Source organism: Chinchilla lanigera, unplaced genomic scaffold, assembly GCF_000276665.1.
Source record: "Chinchilla lanigera isolate Chin_1 unplaced genomic scaffold, ChiLan1.0 scaffold00008, whole genome shotgun sequence".
Taxonomy (NCBI): Eukaryota; Metazoa; Chordata; class Mammalia; order Rodentia; family Chinchillidae; genus Chinchilla; species Chinchilla lanigera.
Window position 1 is genome coordinate 1504724 of NW_004955409.1, and position 19873 is coordinate 1524596.

The 19873-nt window shown below is 47.9% G+C and overlaps 1 protein-coding gene across 4 annotated transcripts in view; it reads left to right on the forward strand.

Annotated features, from left to right (window-relative positions):
* Wdr72 (WD repeat domain 72) overlaps nt 1-19873 on the forward strand; it is a 180471-nt gene that overhangs the window by 53218 nt on the left and 107380 nt on the right. For all 4 annotated transcript variants that reach the window (XM_013510272.1, XM_013510273.1, XM_013510274.1 and 1 more), the window contains exon 14: nt 10167-10369. In XM_013510272.1, the coding sequence (XP_013365726.1) occupies nt 10167-10369 (203 nt within the window). The remainder of the gene's footprint in view (nt 1-10166; nt 10370-19873) is intronic.

A 19873-nucleotide genomic window follows, 5' to 3' on the forward strand; every position in this document is an offset into this window, starting at 1 on the left:
GCCCGGGATTCCTGGGCGGCCCGCGGGGCCCTGAGTGCGAGAGAGGAGTTGGAGATGGAGCGGGAGAGGGCGGGGAGGGGAGAAGAGAGAAGAGGGAGGGGGAGGGGAGGAGGGGGAGGAGGGCGAGGGCATCATGTTCACTGTCACTGTCATAGCACAGTTCTCTCCTGCACGGACTTATAGTTCTGAAGTGGATGCTTGTTCTTCTCTCTAGGCTGAGACCCTGTGAGCACAAGAGTTGTGTCTATTCGCTGCTCTGTTTCCAGGGCAACCGCAGCACCAATGCAAAGGAAGCATTCAGTAAATATTTAGCAAATTCACTTGAGAATAAAAAAAGGATTTAGCTTCCGTAAGCACAAACAGTGCCATGTGACTCGTTATTCATCTCTAATCTATCGAACTAGCGTAACTGCCTAGAATTTCAGACAGGAGAATCTGCCACTGCTCATTTGTGCCCTCTTTGGTAAATCACTAAATTGATCAGTGCCTTAGTTTTCTTGGGGTAGTGATAATGACGAGACTTAATACACAGTGCTTGAAGAACATGAATTATATTGAGGTAAATATATACAGATGTATACGTGTAAAGATATGCACATGTACTGTACATATATATATCACATGCTCACTATAATAAAACAGAAAGTAGAGCAATAAAAGGGGAAAAGGTATTGGAGTAGACATTCCTCCAGGGAAAAACTAAACTGAAATTCATAACATGTTAAAACTTTTGTGTATCTGATGGCATTATGGAGAATATGAAGACAGCTTAAAGAATGGGGAAGTCATCTGCAGACCGTATGTCTGACCCCGTAACCTACAAATAACTCCAGTACACAACAGCAAAGACAAACTAGCCAATTTTAAAAAGCACATAGGACTTGGATAGATATTTCTCCAGAAAAGATGGGCAGATGGACAGCAAGCAGAGGAAAAGCTCATTGTCATCATTAGCTTTCAGGAGACTCAAGTCAAAGTCACAGTGAGATACCGCATGTTACACTAACTAAGATGCTGGTAATGCAAAAGAGTGGGAATGAAAAGTGTTAGCTTAGGGGGTTGTTGTGGTTTAGATCTGAGATGTCTGCCACGAGCCTCCCGCACTCAGAGGCCGGGCCTTGGGAAGGTGACTGGATCATAATGGAGCTGCACACATGGTGGATTCACCCACTGGTCGGCCCATAGCTACATGTGCTGGTAGGAGGTGGGGCCTGGTCCGAAGAGGCGGCTCCCTGCGGTGTGACCTGGAACAGCACATCTCCCTTCCTAGCTCCTCCCTTCTCTCTGCCTCCTGGCTACCGAGATGTGATCACCTTTCCTCTGCCAGGCCTTCTTCCATGCGGAACACGGGCAGAAACTTCTGAACTGTGAGCCAAAGTAACCCTCTCCTCCATTATGCACAGGTGTCCATTCCTGGAGTCTTAGTGGTGAGGGAAGTGGCTAAGGCAGCAGTGGAAAACGGGAACAGTGGTACATGGAGGTGGGAATGTAAAACGGTGTCCTTCCAGGAGAGGCATTTCCTCAGAAAGCTGAACACAGGGTCGCCAGGGTCTCAGCAGCACACTCCTGCACACCCAGAGAAAAGAGGTGAGCCTGCCCAGAAACTGGTCTGTAAGTGCTTAGCATAGCACTATTCATGATGGCCCCAAGGTAGAAACAACCCAGATGCCCATCAGCTGAAGACTAGGTACGCAAACTGTGATGTAGACATACAGTAAATACCTTGTCTTAGAGAGAAGCGAGGTGCTGGTGCATGATCTGTGAGAACCCTATGCTAAGTGAAGAAGTCAGACACGAAAATGCATATTGCATGATTCGTTTCATATGAAATACCCAGAACAGCCCGACCCACAACAGGGGACTGTGGATGCTGGAAGATGGGCTCGGGGGCAGTGCTGTGGTCTGGAGTGTTCTTGTGGGGTGATGGAAACACGTTGAGGCCAGGGAGAGGTGGCTGCCCAACACTGGGAGTGCAGTAAATGCCGCTGAATTGTGGAGGGAAGCACGTTATGTTAAAGTATCACAGAAATTCAGAAGGTCTACAGACCTTCATGAAAAGCAGTGGAACTCCAGCATTTGTAGATGATCGTTACCAAAGGCTGGTGTGCTATACCTGCAGCTCTTTCCCTCTTACATATTAATATATACAGAGCTGTGTCTACATTTATTTTTGTATGGTGATATGAACATGTTTGTGATTGTGTATGATTGTGATATGAACATGTTTGTGATCAATATAGTTGATACCCCTTTAAGCCAATGCATTTTATTTACCACACAACACAAAGGACTCTTCAGCTTCCCCAGACCAATAATGGGTTCCTGGCAAGCAGAAGGCTGAGAGCTCTTGTTAGCTGGACAGATTTTCAGCATGGGCCATGGCAGAGTCACGCAGCGGAAACTGCGCAGTGCAGAGCTGAACCGGCAGCAGCCTTTCCCAGGCGGCCTGCCCCTACGGCCTTCCCAGTAATTCCTGTGTTTTGAACATCAGCATGCAGCTACAATAATAGTGTGAATGACTTTATCTTCAACCAATTTAAATCCAGTTTAATACTGCATCTCTGAAGAGAAGCATGTAAGTCTCCTTGAACGTATGCTTTACCTCCACATAAGTCCTTGGCAGACCTGTGCGCACACGTGTGCATGGAAACACACATGTGCCTCTGCACTCCACCCCACGGCACTGTCTCAGCGTTGTCTGCATCCCATGTGCTGAGCCCGGACCTCTACTTCCAGGATCTTACAGAAATGTTCATTTGATCTCTTAATTTTACAAACTTTTTTCTCTTTCGTGGTGAGGAAATGATCCACTTAGGGCAGTTTCTGTTGTGCTCATTTACTTCCTCAGATGTGGACTTGCTTCATCAGTCTTTATCAGTTAAGAACATTGGAAGAATTTCCTATGTTGTATAATAGAATTATACTTTATGGGAGTGTGGTTCTGTATTGTCTTTAGATACCCGTTGAAGGCTTTTAAAATCCTACGGTGTACAGTTAGCTTCTGTCTAGGAAAGTACACGCAGACAGGGAAGGGTGAGCGTGCTGTACCTGAGGTGTTACCGCAGTGCGTCTCTGGCGCTTCTGGCATGGCGATGTACGTTAGGCCTATCACTGTGGTATTTGCAGGGTGCTCAGAAACAGAGATGAAAATCGATGCAGTCTCAGTCCAATGATAAAAATAAATATTGTCTGCTGATGAAGTTACTTTCACCAGTTAAGTCCTCCTTTGCTGCCTTGATTGTTTCCTGTGGCAGTCGCTGTCTTCCTGGGTTTTCTCTCTTCAGGAAAGGACCCGCTGCAGTCACTTTCAGCAGTCTGGGGTCTGACTCTGCACCTGCATGGCGTGTGGCCCGGGGACTCGCCTGCCTCTGCAGCACCTGCCTCTGGGCCCTTTCTGCACCCTGGAAAGGGGCGTGCGTCCGAAGGCTGCCCTGCGCCCCAGCCATGCCCTCTACGGGCGCCCGCTGTGGACCTGGGGTGTAGTGGGTTTCCCAGCTGCAGGGTGCAGTGGGAACGAACCTCCCCACCTGCCTGCTTCAGTCCCCTGGCAACTTCCCAGCAGCCAGCTGCCAGGGAGCGCTTGGAAGCAGGGCTCGGTGGACTGTAGTGATTGTTATTCTCGGGAAGGGAGGCTCTGATTTGGCTGAGAGATACAGGATACTGGATGTGCTATAGGAGTCTAAGTGTATCAATAATGTCCAACCTCTACCATTAACTTTCTTGTCAGGATCAGATGGGAGAGGGATTTGTGCTTCTAGGGATGAACCAGGTGCCAACAATTCCAAGGACGCGTCCTTGGCTTGGAGCAGAGTGGAGACTCTGACTGTGGGAATGTCGCTGGATCTTATCCAGTGTGCTGCAAATCATGCTGCTCATTAATCTCTGCCTCGTCAACTCAGCCTGGCCACAGCCTGGCCATCCGTCCCGTCCCCCTCACAGCCACAGCAAGCATGTTCCCTGCCTCCAGGGCCATGCTCCAACGCTGGGAGGAGTCTCAGAACTGCGCGGCCCTGGGGCCCAGGCTGTCACTGTGCACGCATTGCCACGTGAGCAGGAATGAATGGCTCTTGGAACTTTAGGAAATGAACTGTGTTTTACGCTGACGGATCAAAACTGAGGGAATCTATGGGTTGACGTTCCAAGAAGAGAACTGGAGTGCAAAGACTTGATGTAATTTACTTTTAAGCCGTAATTTGTGCTGCAGAAGAAGTTATAAAAATTATTAAATAGCTAACTAGCCCTCACATTTATTCATATTCATATCTTTATACCTATATGCCTTTGGTTATTTTGTTAAAAGGCAAAACTTCCACATATAAAATAGGGAAAAAAGAATAAAGGGTTTGAGGTACAGGTCTGTGGACCGAACGGCAGGACTGCCCGGACCTGGCCATGCTGGCTTCCTGTTGCTTTGGAACGGAGCTGACAGCCACCCCCACTTACTCTCCGCGACCTGCAGGCAGCATTCAGGAGCTCGCAGGGCTCCTCCTTCGCTTCTCAAGGCGGGTGCAGGCCCACGGTGCTCTCGGGGAGGGTTTGCCGCTGAGTTCTGTGCTGCGTGGCTCTGAGGTCCTGCTGGCTGTGGCCCCTCAGCTTCGCTGTGCGTAGCCCCCCGACCCCTTCTTTCAGCTGCTGCACAGAACTCTACCTTCAGGCCCCCTGGTGACCCCACCTCCCGCCTGGTGAAGGCCGGCGGAGGGGAGGTCTCTGCCGCCTGCACAATGTCCATTTGCCGGGCCCCATGGCAGTCGCTGGAGTGTGGGCCCATTCCGTTCCCGGTCAGGGGTTGAGGAAGGCCTGGGGCCCCTGGGGTGCTTCTGAGAGTCCTGCCTGTCGCCTTGGTGACAGTCCTGGAGGGCTCCATCAGCGGCAGCCCGTGACCCGGCGGGGTGCAGAGCGCAGCTGGATGCCTACGTGCAGACGGGGCGCTGAGCTGGAGCCTCGCTGCCTGGCCTGCTGCCTCCCCTGCCTTTGTAAAACATTGCCGGCCCAGAATACTGTTTGCACCCAAATGCTGCCCCGCCCCCGATCCACCCTGGTCTCTTGCTCCAAGCACTCAAGAACAAAAATTAAAAAAAAATAAGAAGGTCAAGCAAGACTGCACGAGCCGCCAGCCCCCAATTCAGCGCCTTGCGAAGGCGCCGCTGGCCGGCCCAGGGCGTCCTCTCCATCCCCGGCTCCTTCTGGGAAAAGCTGCGCGCTGCTCGCGGCACGCTCACGCAAGGTGCAGCGAGAGCATGCGCAGTGGCCGGTGGGTGGGTAACCCTCCGTGCGAGCGGGAGGGGTGAGGTCTGCTTGTGAAACATTTGGAGGTTAAACAAGTACGTACCCGGTATAAAATTCAAACGATGCAGCGCGAATAGCATTTTGCCACACATAGTGGCGGGATGGCTTTAAGGTTCTCCTGGGACAGCGAACGTTTACAGCCCCACGTGTCTTCCTACATCACCACACGGAACATGCTCTTCTGCGATCGTCCTCCCAGTTTGCTTGTGAATCCTCTTTGGTTCCAGAATGAGGTTGAAAATTTAACATTTAGTCACAGTAGATGCTACCTTAACACTTTTGGAAGAAAGGCCGTTTCCCAAGCATGCACTCATCGAGGAAACCATAGCGTGAATGTCCTCCAGGGGTAATGCGCCTCTGTGACCCTTGTGTATGTCAGCGTCTTGATGTGTTTCAGTCCCGGTGATGCCCCCGCCCCATCCTGCAGGTCAGAGGTCGAGATTCTATGCAAAGGTCAGATGTGGCAGGGCTGATGAATGCCAGCCGTGCTCTGAAGCGCTCCGGGCTGTGCAGGCTGGGTGAAGGTCGCCTTGGTCAGGGACTTTTTAAAAATGTGTTCTGTGCCCTGAAGGTATCCAGGTTGATGTAGAGGCAGTCTGATTTTGTTATCATATCAGAGGCTTTATCTAAATCGAGCCATGTCTTGGGCAGTCCACTGCGCAGCTGAATTAGCTGGCCCGAGCGCCCTCATACCTAATAGCTATCCCGATTCCTCCCCTCCGTCCACCTCTGCGGCCCAATGTCAGACAGCACCACACAGCAGGGCCAGGGCCTGGCCAGAGAGGGCTCTGAGGAGGGGAGGCGGCACGCCCACAGCGCAGAGACCTGAGGGGGAAAGGCTCCTTTGTTCTCAGGGGAGGAAGAGGAAACCTGACTGGGAGCGAGGGAAGGAGGCCCTGGGAGAATCTGGTGAGAAGACAGCTCGCAGGTCAGGGCTTTGCGTCTGAGCTGAAGCCCAAAGGGAGAAACGGAAATCACAGGTCGGGCCGTGGCGGGCAGTGCCCGGTGCTGAGCGGACTCTGCCCCTCGGTGCCCTTGCCCGGCTCTGAGCTGAGGGCTGAAATGGCTGACCCCGCGCTGGCCTTGCTTCTCACCTGGCCAGGAGCGAAGCCAGGGAGGAGACCGTGGCCACAGGCAGGGAGTGGGGACCTGGACGTAGGTGGCTGAACGGCGTCCCACACTCAGAGCCTGCCGCTGCCCCAGGCGCTGTCCGTGGCCCTCAGTCTGACCCTCCTGAGAGCCTGGGTTGCAGGAATGACGACGACCGTGCCCATGACACAGGTCGGGAAGCTGCGGTGGGGAATGTGCACTGCCTAGCTGAAGGCCGCACGGCTAGTGGGATCGGGGCGCAGGCCTCGTGGGCAGGGAGGGCGTCAGCGCTTAGGCCTGATGGGGCGGGAGAGAGCCCTGGCCTGATCGTGTCCCCCAGGGCCGCGGTGTGCGGGGTGGGCGTGAAGCTGGGAGACACAGTGGGCCCCGTCCCTGTGTCCACGCCACGCTGCAGAGGGGCCAGGCCGCTCGGTGTCCGCGCCGGCCCTGGGGAGGGAGGCTGCCCGGCACCCACCCTCCCTCCTCCGCTGATGCTCGGGCGGGCCTCCCGTCGGGGGTGTCAGCAGAAGCATTTCAGAAGTCTTTTGTCTCATATTTTTAGATTTCGGAACATCTGAAAGATGTTTCTGCTCGAATGTTTAGAGCAACGCGGGTGCTGCTTCCGCCCCTCCTAAAATCTTTGTGAACAATTGTTCCCATCGTGATTCCTTACGAAATATTTTTAAATCATGCGTATTGTTTTTGTTTCAAAGAACTGGCTGAAGCCCACGTGTGGTGCTCGGAGTGGTCAGAGTCGATTTGTTTAAAAGCACAGGAAGTGGTGAGCTGCCCACCTCAGCTGTACTCTGATTTTCCATGAGTGCAGGTGAGAGCTCTCAGACGCCCTGGTCTGCACTGTGTGGGGTGCACAGGGACTCTCACAGGCGCTGACTCTCAATGTCCGCCTCTTCGTTACCTCCCTGTGCAAATGGGCGTGCGCTCCATAATGTTTCTGCTTTCACTGCTGGTGCACTGAGGGTGCTAGAAGACCCGGGGGAGAAAGGGCCCCCTTCCTGGGGCCCGCAAGCCAAGAACCTGGACCCCACCCCAGGCTCCTGTCCTGTAGAGCTTGGCTCCACGGCTCCTGCAGGCTCTGTGGGCACAGCTGCTGGCAGAGGAGTGGAGGGCAAAACAGCAGCCAGCAGGGGTGGCACCACCTGGAAGGAGCTGGTGGGCCCGGGACAAAGAGGGGCCACCTCCTGACCGAGAAACTTCCTCGAAAGCACGTTGACAAAATCACCCGATCCAGCCGCCAATTTCAGGAGAATGTCTGCTTTCCAGAGGAACTCAGTGACAATGAGAACAGCTTTCCGCTGTACTTGATCAGGAGCAGCAGTTAACTACACTGCCCATGTGACCAGACCAACGGAGACAGGGACGATACAGAGGCCGCGACAAACGAGCTGTCACTGAGCGCTCTACATCTCTGAGAAGAAACGTAAAGAGTGCCAGAACATTTCTCTCCATCCTATAAACTCTCCCCCCAAATTTGCATTTTCCATTATTTTATTAGCATGAGTTTTGATACAGTTTATCTTCTTCCTAAATGATTCCCCAAAGGCTATCACACTCAAAAAGCTTCAGCTTTGTAGCAGGTTTTGGATTTTTAGATTAGGAATGCTCAGCTGGTAAAGTCTGCACAAATGTTCCAAAATGTAAAAAATCCAAAATGTAAAAAAATGAACATCTTTCAGATGTTCCTTCCCCTGTGCCACCCTGAGATGCTAAGGGGGCTGAGCCCTTCCTGTTCACCCCGTGTCACAGCGAGTGGCTCGTAGTAGGTGCTCAGGGAGATCAGTCGTCTGCACACGGACAAGAGTGGTTTACAACTGCTGAAGTGTATAGGTAAGTGCTCGTCATCACCAAAACTCCAGGAAATAATCTTGCACACACAGTAAGTGTAGCATAAAACATCACACAAAAATACACTCAACATAAAAAGGCACTTAACACGTGCGTTAAAGTTCATAGGTGATTTCTGGAGAATTCTGAAAAGCTGGGCGTGGTGACAGTACATGTAACACCACCTTTTCCACAGAAGAACCCCCTGGCCCCCAGAGTTCCTTACCAGCCTGGGCAACACAGGGAAATCCCATCAAGAAAATTCCCCAAATATTTTCAAATTATCATAGTTTGTGGGACCACAGGAAACCTGTGGGAAGGAAATACATGTATACCATGTTCAGGAAGACAATGGGTATCCCAAGGGAAATGCCCCACAGTCCAGAATTCGTCATTTTCTGGGAAGCAATAGTAACTGTGATCTCTGGCTTGAAAAAAAATGCCCTTGTTGCTGTTCTTGAGAGAGATCTTTTTATTATTATAATTTTTTTTGTCTTTTTGAGACAGGGTCTCGCTCTACAGTTCAGGCTGGCCTTGAGCGCACTTTGTAGCCCAGGCTGGTCTTGAACTCACAACAGTCCTCCTGCCTCAGCCTTCTGAGTGCTGGGATTATAGGCATGTGCCACCACGCCCAGTGAGAGAGAAGATCTTCTTGATGTTACTGCTTGCTTTGTTTGTTGAAAATCCTTAAAGACTGGGAGAATGTTTTATAAGTTAAAGATGCTTATTATGAGGGTAGAACTATTACAGTGGAAAATACTGTGGTTAAGTGGCCTGGGACTGAAGTTCTGCCTGCTGTTTTAGCACAGTAGCTGCTACTGGTTCAAAATCCAAAGGACCAAGCAGTGGCTGCTTAGTTGCCAAAAAAGATGGCTGTGTAAGAGAGGAGAAAAGAGAGAGGATTGTGTGATCAAGATCCTTAAGTCTGTCTATCCATCCATCCATCCACCTTCCTATCTGAAGGCACAATGGTCTATAACTTTTATTACCATTTTATTATTGCAATCGCTTTGATATTTTCTTATTACTATCAATAAGAATTAATTTCTCCCTAGCAAATAATACAGGTTTTCCTCCTTGGTAGGAAAGGTACAATATGAAATGAAATGTATATTTTTGATATTATTTATCCAGATACTGTCACCTAGCATTTTTATGCACTTGGATATAAGTTAATATTTAATGTGGTGTTAATGATCGACGCAAACTCATAAAGGACATGAGACTGGGGTCAGAGATTTCCCAGAGTGTGTAGAACCATATTTTATAAAAACACTTAACTGTTCGTGAACCACTTACTGGTACATTTTACTCTATTTTATAATTGGTCTCTTTAGCTCTTATTTGGATTTGCCAGCCTCCCCTCCCCCGCAACTAAAGAATGGCAGAAAGAGAGGGTTTCCCCCTCCTAGTAACATAGAGATGAAAGAGCAAGGGTGTGGTGGTGACGACACAGCCCCGCCCAACTCGAGGACCCCACGGTGCCTCGTCTGTGTCCTCAGAGGTCCCGACCCTTCCCCTGGTGTGTCAGCCACAGCAGCAGGCCGGCTGGCCAAGGGCCCAGCCAGAGCCTGTGGCCTCGTGTTGTTTGAGAGCTGAACACCAGGGGACAGCACTCAGGTAGCCCATGGTCCTTTGTATTGATCACTTGCATTCTGTATGAAAAGTGAGAGATTTGACTGTGAACAACTATTGAATGTCTCTTGGCTCAGTGCCTGCGAGAGCATGCCAGAGAGGATGAGCTTTTCACGTCCACAATCGCGGCCTTGAGGAGAGGGTGGTTTGAATAATGTAGAAAAAGCTCTCGGTGGGTTATCTTTGGGGTTACGAGAAGATCTCCAGGCACGTAAACTGAAGGGGTTGGGACTCTTATGAGCGTGCTGTTCAGTGTTTTTATTCTGGTAGCATAAACGTTTTGTTTACAGTTCATTTCTAACCTTGTTCTCCAGGCACTTTGGAAAGACACGAGACAGGAGAGAGAGCGAGAATCATTCTTAATTGCCGTGATGGTTCACAGCTGCTGAAGCCCGAGCCCGCGCTGCCGGCTGCCTCAGAGACATGGACGTACAGAAGTGTGGAGTGCGGACCCTCGGGCTGTCCCCCACCTGGGCCGGGCGCTTGCCCCGGGCTGCAGGGGGAGGCCCCGTGGCAGGTAAGACCACACCAAGCTGCTGTGCAGTGGGCATGAGTAGTGGGCACTCAAAATGCTGGGCGCCCAAATCCGGACGGAGTCGGGACTCAGGCAGGGCTGCACCCCAGGTGATCTCGGGAGCCACGGTCGCTTTTGGAGCGCACATTTGACAAGAGAGGATCTGGCACCTCAAAGCTGAGTCGTTACGAGATGAACCCAAGTTCTGAGTGGTCTTCAAAGGAAAGGAAAAGTTATACTCTGTAGTTTGGATCCATTTTTACTTTTCACTTGAGAGCGTTTGACCTCTTCCTAAAATGTGTGTTGCAAATGAACAGAAGGTTTCAGGAAAAGTGGACTGTTGCGCAGAGGATTCTTTTGATTCTCTGCCTCGGCAAGAAACTCAGCGGGAGTTTGCGCTGTTCTCTCAGTCCAAGTCCACCAGCGTCGCGGAAACTTGGGCCGGCGTCATCTCTTGCACTGGTAAACCTGAGATCGTAATTTAATCTGATCTATTTAAGAGCTTCTCTTCCACCTTTTCACTCTTACCTCTTTGGGTGACCCCTCAGCATGCTGTGACCGTGGCATTTGTGGACACATAGCCAGCGTGGTTTTACCCGTGAACACATCCTCTCAGTGTTGTCTAATCTGTGTGCGTTTTGTCCACGTCGTGTTCTGTGTGGTGGCTTCCCTATTGCTGATAATTTTATTTTTATGACTCTATTCTTCTTTTATATGTTACTTTTATGAATACTCGCCTAAGAGTCCAAGTGTTTCTTCATGGAAGTTTTAAAGGACGCATTAGAAGCAGGATTTGTAAGTCAGGGATTTGCTAATTTTATTATAAATTGTTGCCGCTGTCCTTTATTTCACGTTATCATGGAGACTTAAGTATCACCAGTAAGTCTCTTCTTGCAGCCTCATTTACCTCTCGTGTGCATCTCTAGTCAAAGGCAAAGGTGCTGGAAAGCCCAGCCGGTGCTTGGGGCGCAGCGTAGGGAGCAGGGCACTGGCTGGGCTGTGCGCCTTACCTGATTTAGATTTCACCAGCAAGCCCAGGATTCTCAGCCCACTGAGAACTGAGCCGCACTATCCAAACCCTACAGACTGAGTGTACAGATGGTAAGCTCCACCAGGAGTGCCTGCTCCCTGCAGCAAGGCCGGGGCACAGCCGCGCAGTGTCCTCGAGGCCACACGGGTCAGGGCCCAGCACAAGCTGAGTCCTGCGCAGCCTTCGCCCTCGCCATGGGGCAAGGCTGGCCCAGTGCAGCGCCCCTGAGGACCGGTTTCCCGTCCCACTGTCCATGCAGAGTCCCTGCCCTGTTCTTGCTGTCCTTCCTCAGGTGCTGGAGCCCTTGAGTATGTGACAGCTGTTTCTTTTCTCCTTTAGTCAATTGTTTCTAGATGGCCCAAACCTGCTTTTCACAATGTTGTGTTTAAAAAGCTATCTCTTATTGTAGAAGGGCGTTTGTGTAGGTGCTGTGCCCGCCGGGGGAGGTCGAGTCCCATGTGCAGAGGTCATAGATGGCGGTGGGACGACGGGACAGCCAGCATCGCTGACCCTGCACTTCAGACGCCCAGGTCTGCAAGAGCCAGGCTCATTCATCAAGTGCCAAGTTTGTAGCTGGGTTCTCGGAAGGTAAACTGATTGCTCTTTCTTTCAGTTTCTCGGAGAACCTCAGAGCTACCCTTTAGGTAGTGATAATAGGATAGACAGATTGCATTTTCTTTATGTAATTTTGTTTCTCTCTTGACTTCAGGAAGCAATAAAATGCCGGGGTCTTGTTCTCCAACTCCTAGGCTGAGTTCAACTTTATTTGCTAGCTGCTGCCCTTTGCCTTGGGTGACCGCCGTTCGAGCCTTCATCTGTGCCATGGGGGGAGAAGTGAACTAGACAGGACCACTGTCCGCTGTCCACATGGCCCCGTCCTCTGTGTAGGGCTGGGGCTTGCTACAGTGACTCGTGTTTGTGCTTCTCAGTCCCTTCTTTAGTGCTGAGCTTGAGGCCCTTCGTTGCATCTTCTAGCATTTCCTCTGAGGGCTAGGCTGCTGAGATTGCTTGATCTTTATCTTCTTTAAGCTATAAATTTGATAAGCAGGAAATTTCAAAGGTGCATGTAAGTTCTTTATTCTAGTGACCAGTACAGCAAACTGCTTCATGAGTTTACGTAAGAAAAAAATACCAGCTTTGAAGATGAGGGTTTCAATCCCACTCTTGTAGGTGGGGAATGCCTCCAGACAGCAGAACATCCTAAGGTGGCTTTGTTTTTCAGGGCTTGTGTGCATGGATATAAGCAAGACACAGTGAGATATTCAGAGCAAACGGTTTCAGCAGAAGAGCGCCTCAGGCCTGTGTCGTGAGCTCTTTGTGTTAGGAATATTTGAACATTTCTACAATGCTGTGTTCAGGTTTTCTTCTTACATTTGAAGAGTACATATAGACAACAGCAAACACAATAGAAAGCATTTTAAACCAGGTCCAGGTTAAAATGCTGAAGGAATTGAATCTGTGCAGCTAGACGAAGAAAAATCTTTGGGGCAGGAGAGAAGGGTCAGAGTCTTAAAGGATTTAAAGGAATACAATATCATATTAGTGATGGGGAGCTGCTTTTCTTAGATTCAGCTGAGGATAAAAACAAGACAGAACCTGTTTAAATTGCAATGGGAGGAATTTCATTTAAAGCAGAGAATAAATGACTTTGCTAAAATCATCGCTACATGGTAAAAATCTTTGTAGGTTCATCGTATTTTAAGGAGAAAAGACCTATTTTGTCTGTTTGCTTATTGATTGGTTTTAAATTCCTTTTCTGCATTTCTTGTCTGTAAAATGAGTACAAGGATAAGCAGGATTATTTTAATTGTCACGGGTAGGCTGCTGTATCACCCTGGGGTGCTTCAGTTTACCAGATTTTTGTGGAGACAGCAGCTTTGAGCAGCAGCTCCCCTGCTCCTGTTCAGAGCTTCACCCTCCACCCTGTGGCCACCAAGCAGCCAAGCTCGGAGCTGGAAACATGGCCAGCACCATGCTAACGGAGTGCATTCAGGAGGGCTAGGTTGAATGAAAAGCACCATGCAAATCAATTTCACACTCTTCTTTTACGTCTACTAGTGATTTAAATTAGAAATGCAGTCTGCATTCTATTTGTATCGGACAGTGGTGAACAAGATGGTGAACAAGGTTAACTTGGTTTTTTTTTCTTTTGCCAAGAACAAGATAGCAAGCACTGCAGTTCAGATCAGTGCTGCCGCTCCTGCTCAGCTGGCTGTTAGACCCCGGATGTAACTGTAGATAGTTCTTGGTCCCAATGAGCGTGGTCCAGCACCACAGTCCTTGCATAGACAGGCAGTGCCAGAGCCAGTGCTGCACTGCGGTTGGCCAGGTAACAGTCTCTAGGTAGTGGTCTCCACAGACCTCTCTGGAGGGGGAGATCTGGGGTACCAGGAGAAGCTGGTGAAGTCAGTACCTCTTCTTTCCCTCCATGTCTGAGATTTTAATGCAGCAATCCATCCTAACAGCCTAGGAACTGGGTGGATGTAATCCGAAAGACCTCAGTTCAAGTCTTTTCTCTGACAGAAAGCAGGAATTGATATGCATTTGGAAAAACGATCTTTTGCAAAAGAATGGATGTGTGAGTTATGGCCCCCAACTGAACTGAGATATTTTTAATGGAATTTTCATTAAATAATTCACTTATATGTGCATCCTTCAACATACAAACCTGACTAGCAGTGAAAAATACATTTGTGTTTATACACATTCTGGTTGAGCTTTCTAGAAATATTGTTGCTTTCTTCTCACCGTTATCTGACCCTAGGATGATATCTCTTAGTGTCATTTGCTGGAAAATCTCCTGGAACCATTGTCCTGCTACCTTGTGAAACGCAGATGGTGCCTCAGGAGACCATTGGTGGAAAACAGGACGCCATCTCTCCCACACTTTATCAGAGGGAAAAGTTAGCTCTCCTATATTTTATGACACACACAGTAACTGAAATAAGACTGTTGAGGCTCCTATCTAGTGATATCTGAAAATTTCACCTGCACATTTACATGTAAAGTATTAAATAGTACTTCATGGTGGCTATATTGCATGATGCAGACTACCTTAGTTTTTATTTAGCAAAATCACTTCTTTTCAAAAAAGAACAAATATGTATTTGAAAACAATTGCATTCCATGAGGATAAATCCTCCATGTAGACTAATAATGTTCACTGTTTTGAACATTAGTTAACTTAAGTTCTGATCTTTTTCCCATGTAACAAAGAGCCAACAACCATTTTTCTAACACGGGAAGCATTTTGCATCAATTTTATGTAAGTTTTGAAAAATAAAGACTTATTATTAAACATGAAAGCACTCGATGAAAATATAATGACTTCTCTCTGTGAGCATTGGACTCAAATGTTTGAGAGTTCTGATTTCATGAATTTCAATTTAAAACTTTAGCACTGAAATGATAATACCCTTTCTAGGAAGCCAGAATAGAAAAATGGGTTCTAGGGGAGAAATGTACAGAAGAGCTTGCTCTTTTGAACCCTTGTAAGGTGGCACAAATTTTTGGCAGTATGTAGCCATTTCTCATAAGCTTTCACATGCAATTGCAGCTACTGAACTTTATGGAGAAGGTAAGTTTTTGAGCAAAAATAGTACAGGCTGAGCAAAAAGATATTCTTCATGAAGCACTTATAGGAAAGTGTTGAGGATTAGAGTTCTAGCTGCTGCAATGCTAATTACATCTCTCCACTTACTGCTTCCTTGAATAACTGCTTCATGGAGAGTGTCCCCTCGTGACCCTGTACTTTCTCTGATTAAAAACTCCCCTCCTTCATGGAGACAGCGATACGATGCCTGTTGTGGCCCGTCTCAAACTGTGATGGGCGGGGTAAGGCCGTACCTCCAGCTGTGTGCCACACACCGAAGCCACGCTGAATTTCCTCCCAGGACCTCAAAGCCTGGCCGTGTCTGCACAGGTGCCGACCTGTGAGTCCACGCAGAAGGAGCCCACCCGCCTGTTGGGGTCGGGGGCTGGCGGAGCCCAACTGTGCTGCGTGTGCCGGCGGGAGGCGGCACACTGTCCGGGCCCGTGTGACAAATGCCGTTAACACCAGATCCATATTAATGTTGTCAAGCTCCCTTGATGTGTTTAAACAGATTTTAATTATTTCCAGCGTCCAGCGCCCTGAAATATATAGCCTCATAGTTCTTCAAAGAAAGCTTACTTAATGTGTGCATGTAAAACCTCTCATAAAAATGAAACTTTTCTGTCAGCCTCAGTCATTGACATAGGTTATTCATCAAGTCAGCAATTTGTGTGGCAGAGTGCCATTTGAATAGTGTATTGTGAGGATGCTTATGGTCCACTTGACAGGGGCTCTCCCCGTAAATAGTGCAATTTGACTCCAGCTGTTAAAGAGTGGCTTTGACAGCAGCCACACAGAATGGAGATGCCTGACCGCGTGCGGAAAAATCAATATTGGGAGCTTGTTCCTGGTAACCTGTTCTTTTCCCTTCTGTAGGTTTATAATGGCCATCAAGGGTTTATAAGCGCACGTTTAAATAGTGTTTTAAATGCAGCTTACTTGGAGTTTGAAATGGAGGCCTCTGCTAAAGGGTCGGAATGTGGAGGTTTAGGGTGTGATTTCCAAATCCTAGGTCATGCCTACCCACACTGCAGTCAAGAGGAGCCCATATTCTCTACACCAGTGAGGAAAGCATTAGTGTAAAACAGAGCCGAAGAACCGTGCGGCTTTTGTCTATTGCCAGCCAAGTTATTTCTTCTGTTTGAGTATTCTTGTCGTTCTACCTGTTTCTGCCCATATTCACCTTTTTGTGAGCTGGCAGAGTCCTTTGTGACTGTGCTCATAACAACGCCCAGAGATGTTGACAGCTAGCTGTGTCCTGAGTGGCTTTCCGAAAGCAGTCTCGTGGGGTATGAAGGGTTTTGTGGCAGTTTCTGGCACTGCCAGTTTGCTATGATACCCACCGGCAGTATAGACATGGAATCTGCTAAATGCAATAATTGCACACACAGGTTTCTCTGCTGGGGTCTGTCCTGTCCGTGGATGTTATGGCTAAGACACAGAGGAGGATATAAAATTATGTACTCGAGATGAGAAAAAAAAAGGTTTCAGAGTAAAGTCTTGAACTGTAAAAAAAATCCAAGTTATGAAAACTTTTTAGCTATTTTCTGGAATTGCTAATATAATTTATTGAAATTTTTTCTAGTTTTTGACTGAATTTCACTTTAAATTTTCATTGTTGTTACTTGAGATATGATAAGGTTTCTTCCAAGGTGTGCTGAGCGGAATTTGAAAAAAAGGGTGTAGAATGCCAGCGTGGTGTACACTGCCTGAGATGCCTTTTCTGGTAAAGGCAGTTAAAATGACTGTTCCTTGTATGGACCAACGCTGTGTTTACTGAATTTGTGACTGAGATAGCAACTGAAAATTCATACAGCTGATAACAGAACTGTGAACAAAGACCTTTACAGCTGAATGAAGGTCAAAGTTATTGTTTTCATAATTGCTGATTGGCAATTGTGATTTTTACCAGAGAAAGGATTTGTTCAGTTTTGGTTTCTGCTCGTTTCAAAAAATGTTACCTCCTCTATTAACTCTAAAGTAAGATTTTTTCAGGGAATAAATGTTCACATCATTTCTTTATCACTAGATTTAACTTAGATCTACCTCAGTTCCCCTAGCCCCATTAATATTTTATCAGTCCTGTCAAAAACACAGAGACCTAAGGTGATAAATCTGCTTTTGAGTCAAATTCTGTTTATCACCATCATTAACTTAATTTTAACACTTTTTTTTGTTTTGTTTTGTTTTCCGGTACCGGGAATCGAACTTACAACCTTGCACTTGCCAGACAGGCGCTGTGCCGCTGAGCTAAATCCCCAGTCCACCACCATTAACTTAGGGGAGGAGATCTAGCAGAGAAACAGAGAAAAGTTAAGCATATCAGATGGTTTACTTTTGTGTTTAACTTAACCTAAGGACAAGGTTAACGTAATTTATTAAAATATGCCTTTAAATTTTCCTTTATTTACACTAATAAATTTGTAGCTTTTTTAGGGTGCGTGAGTTCTGTCACCATAGTACCCAGTGTCAAGCATTTAGGAACTTCGTTTCTGTTTTCTTTTCCTTCTTTCCTCTCCTCTCCTTTTTTCTGTTGTCAGCTTTTTCCTTTTTAAAAACCTGTCACTTTCAAAAATTTGTTAGTCTCTTGCTTCTTGTAGGGCCTCAGAGGTAGGGAATTCTGCTTAAAGACGCCCAGGCCTGCTGGGGAGAATCCACGGCGGGTTCTGCACATTCCGCAGCAGAGATGTTGCTGCTTCTGATGGAGAGGCGATGGCCAGGGTGCCCCACGTTGCTTCACAGTCGAGTTGTCTCCAATCTTGTGTCTGGGAACACTATGTGTGGGTGTCCTGCTTCTTACGAGGCACGCCCTGGATGACCTTCCAGGAGTAAAAAGTGAAGTTTGCGGGAATTCGGATGTTGAGTCAGTTCCAAGCCCTGGGTGCGTGAGCCAGGAAAGGAGAGGAAGAAGACAGCCTCTTTCCTTTGAAAGCGCTGCTGTCCCGTTCACTGTGCCTGACATCTGGACCCCTGAGAGCCTGACAGGCGCCCGTCCGGGCACAGTGACAGCACTGGGACTGTCCCTGAGAGAGGAGAGGGTGGCACCCGCAGCACCCAAGTGAAGGGGGCAGGTCCCGCAGAGGAAGGCACTGTGCTCGCGGGGCGCTCCCCGCACCGGAAACACATCAAGACTGCGGCTGTGTGCCTTGGAACTAAGACCGGGACTGTGTTTTGTGAGGAAATGTAGCCACCCATATTCCTGCTTGTTTCTGTGAGCGAGGTTTTAATAGTTATGTCCTGAAAGTGCAACCCATTTTTCTGCATTTTCGGTGACAATCCCCGATTGCTAACTTTCTTCACACCCTTTGCTGACGGTGCACACAGCTGTTCTTACCCTGTGTTACAACACTCTGCGTAACCCTCTGCCCCAAGCGTGATTATTCCTGCTAGCCATGGAAATGATCCTGAGAGGCTTCACTGCGTGGCGAGGACTTTCTTCCTGTGTCTATATTTAATTTCATGTAAAAATGGGACTGAAAACTGTAGAGTTCTTCTTTCTTTTGTTTTCCCGTACTGAGACCTGTGTTCAGAGAGCATCGGAAAGCTGCCTGCCTTCTTTGCTCCCAGCTTCCCCGGAAGTCTTGTCCTTGTGTGCAGCCGGACTTTCTCCACTGTCTTCCCTCTGCTTGGTCTCTCTGCCAGTCTGTGTTTCACAGCAGCCGTCGAGTGACGGTGCCCAGCGGTTAGACAGTGGCGTACGGGAGGAATCGTGAGGACCCGGCTCGCCCTGCAGGACTCCCGGGAGGTTTAAGTAAAAATGTATTTGACAGTCGATGTGACTCCCCGCATCTGAGAGGTTATGGGTTTGCAACCCGCGCAAAGTTTGTTATCATGGGACTGTCACTGTACATTTTTAATTACCAGGAACCTCCCTTCTATTCAACCCAGTCAGTTACAGTCAAAGTCCAGTTTGCAGGTGATGAGAACTTGTCTTTAAGATCTTACATGTGTGTGTTTGCTGCATGCCTTTGATAGTTATTTATGCTAATGATCAACTGAAGTAATCTTTAGAATATGCTTTTGCTATACTTTCTGGTGTTACCAAGGGTAGAATTCGTATGAAAGTAGCAGAAAACTACAAGTTTTGAGCCCATCTTACGATAATTCCATAATTACAAAAGAACTATGCTCTGAAATACACACTGTCGTTAACTGATCTAGCCTTCTAAGTTAGTCAAGAGAGCAGTTGGGCTCAACTACAGAAAACTGAGTGTCCACACTAAAGCAAGCGTCCAGGAATACAGCACTCAGATGGCCTCACCCCTTCTGTGAACTAGTGACCGAGGGCCCAGCGATCGAGTGCAGCTTGGAGCTTTTTCTCTTCACCTCATATTCCCACTAATGCTAAGACCAAGCTCTTGTATTTTAAAACACTATAGTAGTATTCACCATAATTCAGTTAGTAGTAAGTAACTATCTAGGTCTGTTTATGCCTTCGCTGGTGCATAAAATCCAAGGATTTAGACCCTTAGTATTTCTGACTGTGAAAAGGGCATAATAAACGGGTGGTGAATTCTTAGTCAAGTCCTGAAGTATAGCAGGACCAAGCAGCGTAATCTCCTGGAATCTCATTACGTATAAATGATACATCAGCTCTCAGCTTTCACAGCCCTCCTGTGGTCCCTGTCTCCTTGATGAGTCATCTCGTGTGATGGCTTTTAATTCCCACTTTCAGGATGAGCTGAATTTCATTCAGAGTAAACATGTAACACTATTGTAATTAAAAGTTCTCATTGATTACTGTGCATGGGTCACTTTGTCTTTGTTTACACACTGTGGACGTGTTAAGGTATGTCAAAACGGTGATGGTAGCTACTTTAATATTTTAGAACCTTCATGAAATTGAAATTGTTAATACTATTATCATGCAGTTTTCTCTTTTGTT